We start from the raw sequence: 14894 nt of genomic DNA, 5'->3' as shown, positions 1-14894 counted from the left end.
TAGGTGAGGCAGACAGCTGAAAGCGCTGCCTAAAAGTGACCTGCAGTGCTCTTGGAGGACAAGCCCCTGAAAATCACAAAAACCAAGACTAGGCCTGGTCTGTGCCCCTGCAGAGTTCACTGATGTGATTCTGTGCAAGTTGGAAACCTGTGCTCTGCTTTTGCCTAGGGAAAAAACCAGTCAGCAAACCCAGTTCAGCTCGGCAAAGGCTTATTGATTGTATGCTAACCTTAAGGCTAAGCGCCATGGAGATTACAAAGATAAATAAGATAATGGACCTTCCTTCAAAGTGTTAACACTCTAGCTGGATAAAGGGATAGATTAGTGTATATAGGAATATAAGGCAACTCCCTCTTTTGGAGGGATTATTTTGGAAGTAAAATCTCATTCTATATTTGGGCATATAGGAAAGGCTAATGAAAAAGAGTCCTAATTATATTTAGGCTTTCTTTTTCTTTAGATCTAAATTGTGGACTATTCTTTTAAATACTTATGGTGGTCCCTTTCTTTTGAATTACAATACATTTCCGAAAATGTCTTCTAAAGTAGAGTGTCACCCCCTTGAGTGCAGGAATGCTTATCTGACACGTTCACTGTACCTGGAACAGCCCTCAGTGGGTACTTGTTGGATATTGTTCCATGGATATGCAAGTCAAACAGCAGACAGACATGGTCCAAGGGGACGTCTGTCTCCCAGCGAGCTAATTAGAAAATTCTTAATTACCTTTCACCTTTCAGACAGTCTTCTGAGATGTGTTTTCAGTGTTCCATGTGGCCTTTATTTTTATGCTCTTGTTTCATACCAGAACATAAAGTCCATGAGCATCTGGTGAAGGCCGAGAAACCACTGCTTTCAGCACTCTCTGTGCCTTTGTGATTACTGCCTTTTGAATCACCAGCATTTCCCGCGGATTGCAGAATGCAATCAAACACTGAAATCTTACACATGAGCATGGCCATAGCAACAAAGAAAGGGATGCAAAATTTATTAATAACTGTCAGATGATTTTCAACATCTTTATCTGAAAAGCAATGTAGGGGAGCAGCAACAATCTCTATGTTATTATAAAGTCTATGTTATAATGTTATTATTCTGAGGATGGCCTAGAGTAGCTTTTGCTATGTACCTGGTAGCTGCTCACCCAAATTTCAGGCAGATTTAGTAATAAGAGAAAATTATTAACCTTATAGGCGAGCTGGCCTTTTAAGCCCAAACTAATAAGTAAATTTGCAGTAAAATGGTACTTACCCTTGAAGACTTGTGACTCAACCTCCTCCAGAAGCTTTCTCTGAGCAAGGCCAAGACATCTCAGGATACAGTAAATATGTGTTTGTGAACCTGACAGCAAGGAGTTCTTCTTCTCCCAGGGTCTGCCTGGAGGTCTCTAGGTGCTGTTTTCACCCTTTTGGGTGCTGGACTCCAGGTCTCCTTCTTCTGCTCTTTTCTCCTGAGGCAGAGCCCACGCTGGTGCACTAACCTGCAGTGTCTCTGTGCTTCTCTTCTTACCTCCTCTTTCCCCTTCTCTTTCCCTTTTGCTGTGGTGTGTCCAGAAAAGGAAGTCGAGTTCCAGCGTGCACCTAATGGTGAGCCTTGCCTGCCCACCCATCCGCCCACTCCATGCTGCCTGTGCCCGCCTGCCAGCCACGCAAACCCATTCTGCCATGTGCGTGTGCTTCACTCATCCTCACTGCATGTCTGTGCTGGGTGGGCAGGTGTGGCCTATCCTGCAGGCGGGGGCCATTGTCCAAGGTCTCCTAGTGGCCTAAAAAGTGGGCATTGGAATGTGTGGTATGGCACCCCCTGCTGCAGGGCTCGGACTGCCTCTAGCAGCCCAGGGCAGGAAGTGAAACGGGCAGGGATTTGGAGCCAGGTGGCAAGCACAAGGAGAGACCCTCACTGTCGCTCAGGAGGAGAGCCCTGCTCATTGGGCACAAACAGCCACATCCCACAGACTGGCAGCCACTGGACATCTGTATGGTGGGCAGAAGAGCTGGTTGTAAGCTCACGGCTCTAAGTCTCACTCTCCTGGCCTTGTCCCCTGTGCCAGTGCACATTAGCAGGCTGTGCCCAATGTATCATCCTTCCTACCCAGCCCTCAGGGAACCGCTAAAAGACAACAGAGAATGCATCTTCTTTCTCATGGGACACAGGGCACCAAGAGGAACACGACAGCCTGAATCATTCTGAAACCATCCATTAGAATCAGAAGTGGGGCCACCTGGGTGACATCCCAGCCCTCTACAGATATGGCAGGGTTTACGACACCCTGCAGTCCTTGCACGTGTCAGGCTCTTTGTTTCATCTGGGCTTTGCGGACAAGACAAACGTATGCAATTAGTCCTGAATAGGGAGTCCGTGTCAGCTGCTGAGGTAGGAGGGCTCTACTCTTTCCTGGTGGGAATGGAAGAGAGCAGAGTTCACAGTAGTTTAGACCCACATCCTGACTACTGCTGGGACCCCTCTTCTCCAGCCTGCAGAGTTCAATGGAGTCTTATAGCACTTGGTTCCTAGCTTGAAGTTCCATGCCTAGCCCTGGGTTTGGGGACGTCTCAGCCATTGACGGTAAGTTAGGCATGGATGGGTTCAGGTCTGGTCCAAGGGGCCTTAAAGGAGGCCTCCCCAGGCTAGAAGGAGAGGACAATCTGGTAGCTTCTCATGTGTGACCTCATTTGTGCCCTGTGCAGAGACGGTAACCACGTGTTTGTCTCTGTACCTGTTAAAGAACTCGCAGGCATCAGGCTGCTTCTCAGTGGTCACCACCTCCACTGGGATTCCCAGTGAGACTGAGTGCATTGATTAGGGGACCGTGAGAGGCAGAGAGCATAGATACTACTCCCCACCCTAGAGATAGGCCCCCTCCCTTCCTTGCCATCCTTCCTGCACCCTCCCTTGCTGTGCCATTCAGTGTAACATTTGGAAACACAAGGAGACATCCTCGTGGTCTCTGCCATTGGGAACATTAGCCTGTTTGGCAGCCTGCTCTTTCCTGGGGCTAGGTTCTGGGACTGTAGCCATAGCCCTCACCTGGGTTCACCTGCCCCACCTTAGAACTCGGCCATTGCGCCAGCTAACCAAGTCCAAGAGTTATGAGGCAGGAAGGCCAACAGCAAAGCCCTATCTCTGCTCCCTGGGGTCAGTAGATGCATTTTGTATCCATTTCTATCCCTTTCCTCACTGGACACCATCTCCTAGGCCAGGTTTTCTTTCTCTTCTTTTTCTCTTCTTTTCCGATTAGACTTCAAGCTGGTGTTTTACGGGAAAGAAATGCAGGTGGCAAGTTGAAAGGGCAGCAGGAGACTGCCCCAAGACAGAGGACCCAGAGTTTCTGAATATTGTTCTGCTTTCTTAAAAACCACCCTCCTTTTCCTTTGTAAAGTGAGAAGATCCTGCATTTCTTTGGTTGAAGATGATATGGCATCTGGCATAGCAGAGATTTCCGGAGCGATGCTTTAAAACAAGTCTTTGGGCCGGTCCCAGCTTGAGGATGCCTCCAGAGCTAGGTCTCTGGACCCCTCCAAATACCCCCCTCCTCTGATCATCTCTCCAACCATTGCTCCCATGTGCATAGTGTTATGGAGCCACCTCAGGCCCAGCTCTTCCGGGCCAGGCCGGGGGCAAGGGAGGTCTGGGAGTCGAACCTGAGCTGCTTTGGTGACTCTAGAGGAACTAAACCATCTGTTTTCTTGTCTCAGCCACAGAGCAACAACAAAAACAGTCTCGTAAGCCCAGCCCAAGAGCCCGCGCCCTTGCAGACGGCCATGGTACCTCCTGACTACAGCTTCTCTGCCCCTGCCCCTGGCTGCCTCCCGCTCCCTCCTGCTTCCTCTTCTTGCCCTCCCTCCCAGGTCTCCTTGGCCCTTTTCCTTTCTCGATCCCTGTAGAGCAGGCTGCTGTGTGTACTGCCCGTAGACCCTTTTCCACTCATTGTCCCGCCTGACCATGCTCTCTCCTGCACGGCAGAGTGCTGCTCCTGCTCCTTTCGCTGTTGGGGGGAGGAGTTCAGGGCTCTCAGCTCCACCTCCCAGCCCCAGGCTGGGCCCCCTGTGGGTCTGCTGTGGGGGCTGGGAAGGTGAGTTGCTAGTAAAAGGAGAGGGTAGGAGCTTTCTCGGAATCTGTCCATCCGTTCTTAGAGGCCTCCTTGTGAAATCGGCCTCAGCCTTTCGTTTGCAAAGCCATGAACAAGAAGAAGGGCTGGGGTTCCCACCTCCCACCCCCACCCCCAGAGGGTGCTGATCTCTGGGTTTCTGGAGAACCCCACGCTGCCCATGCTGAGTTCTCTCTGGCCTCATACAAGGGTCACTGTGTATTCTCAGAGCTCTCTCTGCTAGCAACGGCTGACTAGAGAGTGGGCAGGAGGGATGGCTAGGAAAAATGGAAAGGCAATTGTGTCTGCTACTCCTTCTGCTTCTTGTGGACCCTCATGCTGCCTGACATGGTGATGTAGGGACATGAAGTCTGGGGAAGGCAGAAGGTAGGTGAAGCAGGCAGCTCACTGGGCTCAGCTTGCTGAGGAACATCCAGGGTCTTCCTGGGAGACCTTTGTCCACTCTCCCTGTGTCCCTGTTTCCTGTGTGCCTTTCAATCAATACTTGGCAGGGCCCAGCCTGTGCCCTCAGCCCCATAGCTCCTCCAGTGTACGTGTCCTGTGGGGAAAGAAAACTCAGAACTAGCAGGAATCAGGGACAGAGGCCCTCATCCTCTCAGCTTCCCTGGTACCTGCTTCTATTAAGTGTCAGGCCTCTCTTACCAGCCAGTGCTGTCTCCTAAATCGGGGGCTTCCCAGCTCCCTGGGACCCAGCTGAGTCTGGATATTTTGTCTTCTGAGAATGGCTGGTGGGCCGGCCTCAGTGATCATAGGGACTCTGAGGGTACTGGGATAGGAGTGGGGTCCCTCAGGGAAGAGCTGGAAGTCTGTCCCCGGGTCAAGAGGGTAATTTTTGTCTTCTCTCACAGGAACCACAAACCACCGTGGTGCACAACGCTACAGATGGGATCAAGGTGAGTGGATCCTGAGCCTGTCTCCTGCTTTCCGTGTCAGCAGGAAGCAGGTGGGCTGCGTCACAGGGATAAGGGTCCTGGGGATGGCAGCCTACAGGCTGCCCCTCGAGGCAGGGTGTTTACAGAGTTTAGGCTGGGGGTGATGTGTAGGCACATTGTCCCTCCATTGGCAGGAAGGGTACTCACTATGCCTCAGTGATTCTGAGCTCAGGTTCTGAAGTCAGACAGGCCTGGGTTTGAGTCCTGGCCTTGGGCCACTGGATAAGACCCTCTACTACTCTGTACCTTGGGGTTTTTATCTGTAAATGGGAGATGATAATAATAGAATTATCCTCCTGACTTGTGATGTTTAAATGAGATTTACGTACATGTTAGCTAGAAAAACAGGCAAGAGTATAATCAGACCCCAGAGCATGCTGCATGGCCTCACCCTTTATGCCCCCAATAACCTTGTCTCCTTTTCATCACCAGTAGCAAATATTTATTGAGACCTAAACCATCCAGGGCTCTGGTTTACAGAAGTGACGAGACAAAATCCCTCTCCATACATGTGGGGGAGACAAATAATAAGCCAAAAACCAAGTAAATAAGATAAAATCCAGTAGTGTTAAGTGGTAAGGAGAAAATGGCACAAAGAGAGAGTGAACAGGGCCTTTTTTACGTGGTCAGGAAAAGGCCTCCCTCAGGAGGTGATATTTGAACTAAACAATGGGAACAAGACAGCCAGGCCGACGAGTGCAGACTGCCCTAGACAGAGGGAACTGCAAGTGCAGGGGCTTGGCATGTACATGGAATGAAGAAATAGAATAGACAAAATCAAGCAGAGCTAAGAGTGCCGGAGCAAGGGGCTGGGGTGTGGGGGCCAGGGTGGCAGGAGGGTGATGAGGTTGGAGAAGCAGGCAGGGCCTGCTATGTAGGACTATATAGGCATTTGCATTTTATTCCAGCAGCAACGAGAAGCTAGGGGAGGTTCTCAGCAGGGGAGTAATATAGCCTGATTTATTCTTTGACACACCACTCTGGCCATGTGGTAGGCAAAAACTTAGGGAGGAGGCAAGTGTGGAAGCAGGGAGACCGGGAAGTGATTTTAGTCGTTCAGGTGCTAGCTATTGGTAGCTTGGACTCGGGTTGTAGCTGTGTATTTGAAGAGAAGAGGCAAGGGGATTTACTTTGGAGGTAGAACTGACAGATTTGATTTTAGATGGCACGATTGAGATATGAGAAAAAGAGAGAAAGAGAAGGATCAACCTAGCATCAAATCTAGGCCATGAATCTAGCCCAAATAATGGCATCGATAGTGCCATTTACTGAGTTGGGGGAGACTAGGGAGGGAGTTTGAGAATCCAAAGTTTTGTAAGTCCGATGGCAAGGGTGGAAATAGAACTTTGTATGATTCGTCCTTGCACCTACTGTAGGAGCACATGCTCTGCTTTTGTTCTGCTTGGTTCCTCTGGTTTCCAAAGACCTGAGCGTATAAAAATATGTTCTTTTTGGACTCTAGGGTTCCACAGAGAGCTGCAATACCACCACAGAAGATGAGGAGCTCAAAGGTAGGTGCTGGTCCTTGGTGGGGAAGGGACCCCAGCAGTGTTCCAGGTACCTTGGCTCCAATGGAGTACCTGCTGTGTCTGCCCTCAGTTCTGAAATTGGTAGCTCCTTATACCCCAGGAGTGGACTTGGCGTAAAGCTACTTTTCAAGAGCCAAGCAATGAGGCCCCTGTCTGTTGCTGGGCAGGGCAAGAGGCATCTTTTTTTTGATCCCAAGTCTGGAATAGCTAAATCTAGAGCTTCTCCTGAGCCTATCTAGGGCCAGGGCTCAGGCACCTGTTCCTGTTGCTGATAATGATGTGACATCCCAGAACAGGGATATCTTGAGTCCCTGCAGAAGTAGCCCACAAATGTCTTGAGTCATAAGTAGGGTGACCAATTGTCTCAATTTCCCCAGGACTGAAGTGATTCCCAGGATGTAGAACTTTGGGCTTTAAAACAGAAACAGTCCTAGGCACATTGGGATGAGTTGGTCACTCTTGTCACAAAGCCTTGGCATGAAGGACGGTGTCAGAACCACATTTGGTTATGTCCTGGTGATCCTGTGAGGACCGCCAGCCTAAGCTTGGGCCTGGCCAGAGTGCCGGGGCGTGTGGGAAGACGTTGCAGGCCAAACCACTGGGCATCTCTGTCCTGCTCTTTGGTTTAGGCTCCTGGAATAGCTCCCTTTGCCTTCAGTCAGTAACCTCAGGCCAGGCTCTCAGAAAAGAAGGAGGAATGTTGCAAGACAGAGCATGCCCAGGGGCAGTGAGGGGGCACCAAACCTTTGGGAATCCCCAAAAATAAGAAGCGTGAATGTGTAAGGCAGTAAAGAACAGTAGCTCAGCATTTCTGGGATGAAGGTCAGATCAGTTCAGTTCTGGCGATGCTGGCAGAGGGACGTGGCTCCTTCACAAGGGCTCTTGCCCTTGTAGCCTAGCCCCCTAGGACAGCTTTCCTGGAGGCAGGGGTCCTTGTACAGGCTGTTGGAAGGCTCCTGTGGAAGCCACCGCCCAGGTCTGCACCTCCCTGGGGCTCTTGGCTGGGAGGCCTCTCTGGCACAGGTGGCGGCGTGGGATGTGGTCCAGTGTCCACAGCAGCCCGAGGCGTCGCCTTGCCCCGGCTCTGCAGTGCCACGGGCTCGGGTCCTGTCCAGCTTGCTCGCTCACCTGCCTTGTTCTGTTTGTTTTGGCTGCTCTGCCTTGCCCTGCCCTGCCATGGCTGGCTAGCTGCCCCGCTCCGCACTGGGAATGGCAGCTCGGTGCCTGAAGGACGGAGCTCCCGGGACAGAACAGCCCCCTCTGCAGGCATGCAGCCCCAGCCTTCTCTCTGCTCCTCAGCCAGTAAGTGTGAGGGAGGCACAGTCTGGCTTCCGTCTCCCTGGCTCACCTGAAGCCCCTCAGGGGTCCCCCCCAGAGCTGTCAGCCCAGCCCAGCTATCCATTTTAGTAAGCTTTGAGAGCTTAGCCGCTGCTAGGTGGGGTTGCTGATTGCAGATGCTGTTCACCAGACGGGCCCCTGAGACCAGGGCCCAAGGACATAAAAAGAGTGGGTGGAAGAACATGGCATGGTGGAAAGAGTAGAAAATCTCTGGGATGTCAGTGGGCCTTGCCGCAGCACCGAGCCAGGAAGAAAGGCCAAGTCAGAAGTCAGGTCAGAGGTGGTGGGAGCCGGGGTGCTAGTGAAATTGTGATAGCCCGGAAACCATGTTAGGATGTGGTGTTCCCTGAGGCTCAGCATGTCATATTAGGGCTTGGGGTGAGACAGATGGTGAGACACATCTGAATTTGAATCCCAGCTACACTACCTTCAGAAATGTGTGAAGTAGATTAAACCTCCCAGAGCTTCATTTTTCTAACCTGTAAAGTGGGAATAAAATGGCCCTTACCTTATAGCATTGTCATGAAAAATAAATGAGATGGTAGAGTGTCTTGATATGATGATGCCTTGTTGGGTTAATGGTAGCTTGTGTTTATGTTTTCAGTTGTGCCTAAAAATTTGTATTTTTAGATTATGCCTTTGTCTGCTTCTTTTTCTCCTACCATCTATCCTTTTAGTGTTTCTAAACATAATCCTCTTCACCCATAGGGCCCCAGTCAGGTCCTGCAGATGGTTTTGGTGGGGTTGGAGGGGTGTGTGTGTGTGTGTGTGTGTGTGTGTGTGTGTGTACATACCTGCTTGCCTCTGTAAAGTGGATAGAGCTTGTCGGTTCCCCTAACCTGCTGCTTATTCGCCTGGGGTTGTCCCCCTGAAGGTGCTGATGGCTGTGGGGTCCCCTCCCGGCTGTACTTTTGGCTGCGCTGCCCTCTCCCAACTGTGCCTCTGGGCTGTGCTGTTCTAATACTCGCATTTGTCTTGCAGCCTCTGGCTCCTGTGAGGAAAGGCTCGTGGCCTGGGTCAGCCCAGGGTTCTGGTCAGGGTTAGCCCGAGCTCAGGCCGAGCCCTCCCTTACCCTGGCAGCACCCTCTGCTAATAGTGACTTTCCCTGTAAGTGGGGTGCCCATGAGTGCAGGATGTCATCAGCTGCTCCTTGGCTTGGGATGGGGTGGCGGGCTCTGAGGGCATCAACTCTGCCTGCCTGTCAGTATGAGCCTTGTCTTGGTTTTCCTGAGGGACACACCCCGGCATGAGAGCTGGTATGAGCTTTAGAGCTTTTCCAAGGCGTGTCTAGGGTAAACGGTGTCATCTCTCTGGTGCGAGGGTCCATTTAAAAAGAGTGTTTATAGTTTCAAGATCCTTTATCCCAGAAAAGCCCTGTGGAGGAGATGAGCAGCGTGAAGAGAATTAAGCATCCATCCTAGGGCTCTGTTCATTCTTTTGGAGCCTTCATCCCTGGTTAGATTCTGCTCTCAGGCTGCCTGTTGCCCAGGGCTAGGTTCTGGACCACTGAGTGAGGGCTGGGTGGGGACAGGGGGTATGGTAATTGAGACCTGACTGAGCCCCTTCAGGTGAGAGACATAAGTGGGTGGTGGCAACAGCCTTATCGGGAGATGCTTCTTAGAGAAGCTGAACCTCCTGGGGATGGGATACAGACTCTGGCCAGAGTATTAATGATGTGCCAGGCTCCTCAGCTGTTAAAGACATGAGTGTTTTCTGCATCCTGGTTGTTGATGGAGATGGAGACAAAGGCCAGAGAACCATAACTATCGGGTGGACTTCAGGAGGAGGGGGTCGTTAGCTCTACAGACAACAGAGGGAGAATGGAGAGAAAGGTGGGCTCCCTCTTCCTGCAAAGGGCCTTAAAGACATAGAAGAGGGAGGCCTTTGACGAAGAGGTCACGGGGGATTCTTGAAGTGCTGGGGAGGGCTGTCCGTCATTTGGGGCTCCCCAGTCCCACACAGGTAAATGGCTGGGTTGTTTTCCCCCCCACAGTGCGAAAACAGGAGATCATCAAGATCACAGAACAACTGATTGAGGCCATCAACAACGGGGACTTTGATGCCTACACGTGAGTAGAGATCCATGTCCTGGAGATCCAACTCTCTGGAGGCTTCGTCCTCCTCCCCGAAAGCAGCGGGGACCCTGGGAACAGGGAAGGCTGGGCCTTGGGCACCGTGTCTGAGTTAAACGCCCCGCCGCTAGGCTGGGAACCCTTCCAGGTGGATGCCCTGTGACAGTCTGCCTGCAGTGTCCTGATGAGGGGCTGGAGGCGCAGGGCTAAGCAGCTCAGCAGGCAGGCCCCCAAGTTCTTAGCCATCTTCCCAGGTCTAGCCCACAGCTACCCTGCTGCAGGCCAGACACTGCTGATGATGCTGAAATATACAGGTAATTCCTACAGAACACTGACAGGCTACTTTCCTTTTTTTCCTGCAGGAAGATTTGCGATCCAGGCCTCACTTCCTTTGAGCCTGAGGCCCTTGGTAACCTCGTGGAGGGAATGGATTTCCATAAGTTTTACTTTGAGAATCGTGAGTGGGTTCGTGCTGCTGATATACTCCTGCCTGCCCCTTCACCCCCTTTGCGTCTGTCCCCGCTCACACTCCTCTTCCCAGTTGCCCGCTTTTCCCTTATCTGACCTGCCTGCTGCACCTTGGTCTGTGTGCTTGCCTCCTCGTGCCCTGCGAGTGGTCTTAAATAGCACCTTTGAGGGCCTGGCTCCACAGTGCCACGTGCCGCTTCATTCTGCAGCTGCCTCATGGGCCACGCTAGCTGCCATAATCAGGGTCACCGTATTTCTTTAAGCCTCACCTCTTTCCAAGATGATTAGAAACCACTTGCTATGAGGATGAGATGCTCTCTGCAAGTAATAATGAAGCTCTGTGTCTCAGATTTCACATTAGAGGAAATTAATGCCAGGATAAGAATGTGCAAGCAAGTAACAGGGCACTGTTGGTGATTTATGAAATTGGAGGTTGTGGCTAGGGTCCTCCTGAATATCGAGAGAGACAGGCGTCCTGGCTGGGGGTTGTACACTGGACAGTTTGTGGACGTCGTAAGGGATAAGAAGCTCAGTCGTCACCTCTCATTTTTGCTCTCTACTCTCTAAGACCCTCCCCACCTTATTTTTTTCTCTTCCTTCACACTTTATCCTGGGTCTTCCCCATCCTGCCTTGAATTTTATTTTGTCACTGTTTTCTAACTATCATCTCTGTGTCTCAGCTGCAAATGTAAACCCTAGATTATCTAAGTAATTCCGTTAGCCAGAAGCAATTCCGGAGTTTATAGAAGCTCTAGGCAAGGTTTCATGTAGCCCCTCTCTAACATTTGAATTGAACTAAGATGTGAATCTCAATAAAAGTAACACAATTCAGTGTTTGCTGATAATGGGAATCCAACTTCTGGCTTCCCCCAGAGGATACTGGGAACCCTAGGAATATCCTGAGTTTGGCTTTGATGATTCTATTTTAACTTTGGACTTTTTTTTTAAATCAAATCAATTTTAAATATTTTAAGTTCTTGATTTTTCTCTACAGCCATAATTAGGGACAAGCCAACCTTTATGAAATCTAAACACCAGCCTGACAGAGTAGAGAGATCATAGGCTTTAGTTGAGAGTCAGATGGGCCTGAGTTCAAATGTGTGATTTGGGCAAGTTACTTAACCTCCTTGAGCCTATCTCCTTATCTTATAACGAAGAAATTAATATTGACCAAATAATATAGCTCATGCATGTAAAACCCCCAGAACAATGTCTGATTAAAAAGTAGTAGCTGCTATTATCATTGTTCCCACCTTTCTCTTCCTTTTGGATAACTGACATCGATGTGATAGGGTTTCCTGGCCTTTGGAAGGCATGTGGAGGAACATAGAGACTCCGGTAATTGCTGGAGAAGGGCTGAGACCTAGAAGTGCAGGTTGGGAGGAAAGTGCCTGCCCCCGGCCTGACACCCTCCTACCTCCCCCATCCTGCCCTGCCCCCTGCAGTCCTATCCAAGAACAGCAAGCCCATTCACACTACCATCCTGAACCCTCACGTCCACGTGATTGGAGAGGACGCAGCTTGCATCGCCTACATCCGCCTCACCCAGTACATCGACGGGCAGGGTCGGCCTCGCACCAGCCAGTCGGAGGAGACCCGGGTCTGGCACCGCCGGGATGGCAAGTGGCTCAATGTCCACTATCACTGCTCAGGGGCCCCTGCTGCACCGCTGCAGTGAGCTCAGCCACAGGTGCACCTGGTGGGGGGGTGGAGAGGGGCCGGGACAGGTGGGGTCAGAGGAGGAAGGGGCGGGGTAGAGGTGGGATTGGGGGAGGAGATAGGGGCCATCCCAGAGGAATGGCCAGGGCTGGACAATGTGGGTGTCAGAAATGATGCTCTGGAATCAGACACACTTGGGTCCGGCTCCAGGACTCCAGATTGGGTGACCTTGGACAGAGTACTTCCTTTTCCTAAACCTCAGTTTCCTCAGCCGTCAAAAAAAGGGAAAGAGTGGTGCCTACCTCATTAAGTTGTGAGAATTAAATAAGATACTTATAAGTAAAGCATTTAGTTCAGTGTTCAGCAAATGGGAGGTAATGTTATATTTAAATTCTCCCCCATTCTCCACCTTCTCAGGCAGACTTGGGCACTTAAACATGTGTAGTGTGTTTCAGTCCCTGGAACTCATCTGTGTGCTTATTGTCCTCTGTTCTGTTACCACGTCTATCCTGTTTGACAGGGGCATTAGGAGATCCCAGCTGGAGGTCGAACCTTCGCAGCCAGTGGCTCTGGAGGGCCTGAGTGACAGCGGCAGTCCTGTTCGTTTGAGGTTTAAAACAATTAAATTACAAAGCGGCAGCAGCCAATGCACGCCCCTGCATGCAGCCCTCCCGCCCGCCCTTCGTGTCTGTCTCTGCTGTACTGAGGTGTTTTTTACATTTAAGGAAAAAAAAAAAAAGAAAAAAAGATTGTTTTAAAAATATGGAATCCATACCATGATGCGTTTTAAAACCACCGACAGCCCTTGGGCTGGCAAGAAGGCAGGAGTTTGTATGATGCCCATCCTGGCATGAGCAGCCCTGAAGAGGTGAGCTTGGCCTCTGGCCTCCATAGACTCAGGGGACCAGGCAAGAACTCTGACAGAGCTTTTGGGGCCGTGATGTGATTGCATCCCCTGAGGTGGCCTGCCTGCCCGCCCCAGGTCTAGGAATGGACTTCTTCAGAATTTGCATAGGCGCCTAGAATGAGGCTGATGAGAACAGCGTGGCCATCAGACCCACTTGGGAGAGAACACAGAGCTCCCAGCCTGCTGTGAAGGCAGCTGAGAAGCAGCGGCCTCAGGACTGAGGGCCCGGATGTTGCTGGACTGTTCCATTTAGTGTAGAAGGGAAGAGAATTGGTGCTGCGGAAGTATGTCCCCTACGAAGCCGATGAGAAACCTCGTGTTAGTCTGACATGTACTCACTCATCCATTTCTATAGGATGCACAATGCACGTGGGCCCTGACATTGAGGCCCAGTCCCTGCAGTGGGGAAGGGGGAGGGCTTGCCGCTTCGCTTCGTGTTCGTTTTCTTATAACTTAGCAAGGAGAGAGCCAGACCCCGGTCAGGGCTCCCCTTGCTGCCTTTGGCAGTTCTGTTTCTATGCTGATCTGGACCATCTTTGTCTTGCCTTTTCATGGTGGTGGTCCCCATGCTGACCCTCATCTGGGCCTGGGCCCTCTGCCAAGTGCCCCTGTGGGATGGGAGGAGTGAGGCAGCGGGATTGAGTAGATGGTTGTCTCTATGCATTCAGGCTGCCCTCGGGGCTGCCTCCCTTCTTACTATTTCCTTGCTGCACGTCCATCTCTTTTCCTGTCTTTGAGATTGACCTGACTGCTTTGGCAAGAAGTGTCCTCTTTAAAGCGGCCTCTGTACTGACCAACTGAAGTATAGACTTATTGCTGGACATTCTGCATGGGCATCATCCCCCCACCACCTGCATGTACCCAAAAGAGGTGTCCAGCGCCAAGGCTCCTACTTTCATTGTCCCTCTCTGTGCTCAAGGAGTTCCATTCCAGGAGGGAACGATCTATACTCTAAGCAGATAACAGAGAAGATAATGGAGGAGCAATTGGTCATGGCCTTGGTTTCCCCAAAACAACTCTGCAAACTTATCTGCACTATTGGGGGAAAGGTGGGTAGAGCCCAGCTCCCTGGACTACCTTCAAGGAGACAAAGCTACAGGTTTACCTTGGAGCCAGCTGAGAAGAGAGCAGACTCGCAGGTGCTGGTGCTTGGGTTTAGCCAGGCTCCTTCGAGCACCTCATGCATGCCCCAGCCCCTGGGCCCTAGCCCTTTCCTGCCCTGCAGCCTGCAGTACCAGCACGCAGACACCTTCACCGCAGGGTTTGGTTTTGCTGGCTTGAAGACAAATGGTCTTAGAGTTCATTAAGACCCATAGCTTCATATGGCTGCTCCAGCCCCACTTCTTAGCATTCTTACTTCTCTTCTGGGGCTAATGTCGGCATCTATAGACAATAGACTATTAAAAAAAAAAAAAAGTCACCTTTTAAACAGGAAATGGAAGGCATTTGATGCAGAATTTTTGCATGATGACATAGAAATAATTTAAAAATAGTGTTTGTTCTGAATGTTGGTAGACCCTTCATAGCTTTGTTACAATGAAACCTTGAACTGAAGATATTTAATAAAATAACCTTTAAACCGTACATTGTGTTACTGCTGTTAGAGGCTTATGCCCCAGAGGCTTAGAATTTAGTAGCCTGGGTTGCAAAGCTTCAGATGGAGAGAGATGTACCTTCCCCTCCTCCTTTTGGGCCCACTTCGGAATAAAACTTCCTCCTAAACTCATCAGCCTCCAACCAGCCCACCGAGCTGCTGAGGCGAGTTTGGGGTAGGGGAGGAAGGATTTGGGGCCCTGGGTAATGGGCCAGTGGTCTCGCTCCGCCTCAGGCCCCGCCTGCGCCGAGAGCCGCCCCCGCCCCCCTCCGTCAGTGGGCCGGCCCAG

At 51.0% G+C, this 14894-nt stretch overlaps 1 protein-coding gene across 36 annotated transcripts in view; it reads left to right on the top strand.

Moving 5' to 3' along the window:
• Positions 1-14595, top strand: part of CAMK2G (calcium/calmodulin dependent protein kinase II gamma) — a 52856-nt gene extending 38261 nt beyond the window's left edge. For 6 of the 36 annotated variants that reach the window (XM_081073750.1, XM_081073743.1, XM_081073747.1 and 3 more), the window contains 7 exons: positions 3694-3762; positions 4955-4999; positions 6501-6549; positions 9899-9974; positions 10340-10434; positions 11891-12135; positions 12625-14595. In XM_081073750.1, the coding sequence (XP_080929876.1) occupies positions 3694-3762; positions 4955-4999; positions 6501-6549; positions 9899-9974; positions 10340-10434; positions 11891-12123 (567 nt within the window). In that variant the 3' untranslated portion in view covers positions 12124-12135; positions 12625-14595. Of the gene's footprint in view, positions 1-1551; positions 1585-3693; positions 3847-4954; positions 5000-6500; positions 6550-7755; positions 7870-9898; positions 9975-10339; positions 10443-11890; positions 12136-12624 lie in introns of all 36 variants that reach the window. The other 30 variants (XM_081073733.1, XM_081073736.1, XM_081073761.1 and 27 more) reach the window with 15 other exon arrangements.
• The last annotated feature ends 299 nt before the right edge of the window (positions 14596-14894 follow it).

The sequence above is a fragment of the Rhinolophus hipposideros genome (genome assembly GCF_964194185.1).
Source record: "Rhinolophus hipposideros genome assembly, chromosome: 15".
In the NCBI taxonomy this organism is placed as follows: Eukaryota; Metazoa; Chordata; class Mammalia; order Chiroptera; family Rhinolophidae; genus Rhinolophus; species Rhinolophus hipposideros.
This window is presented reverse-complemented; position numbering and strand designations above follow the sequence as displayed.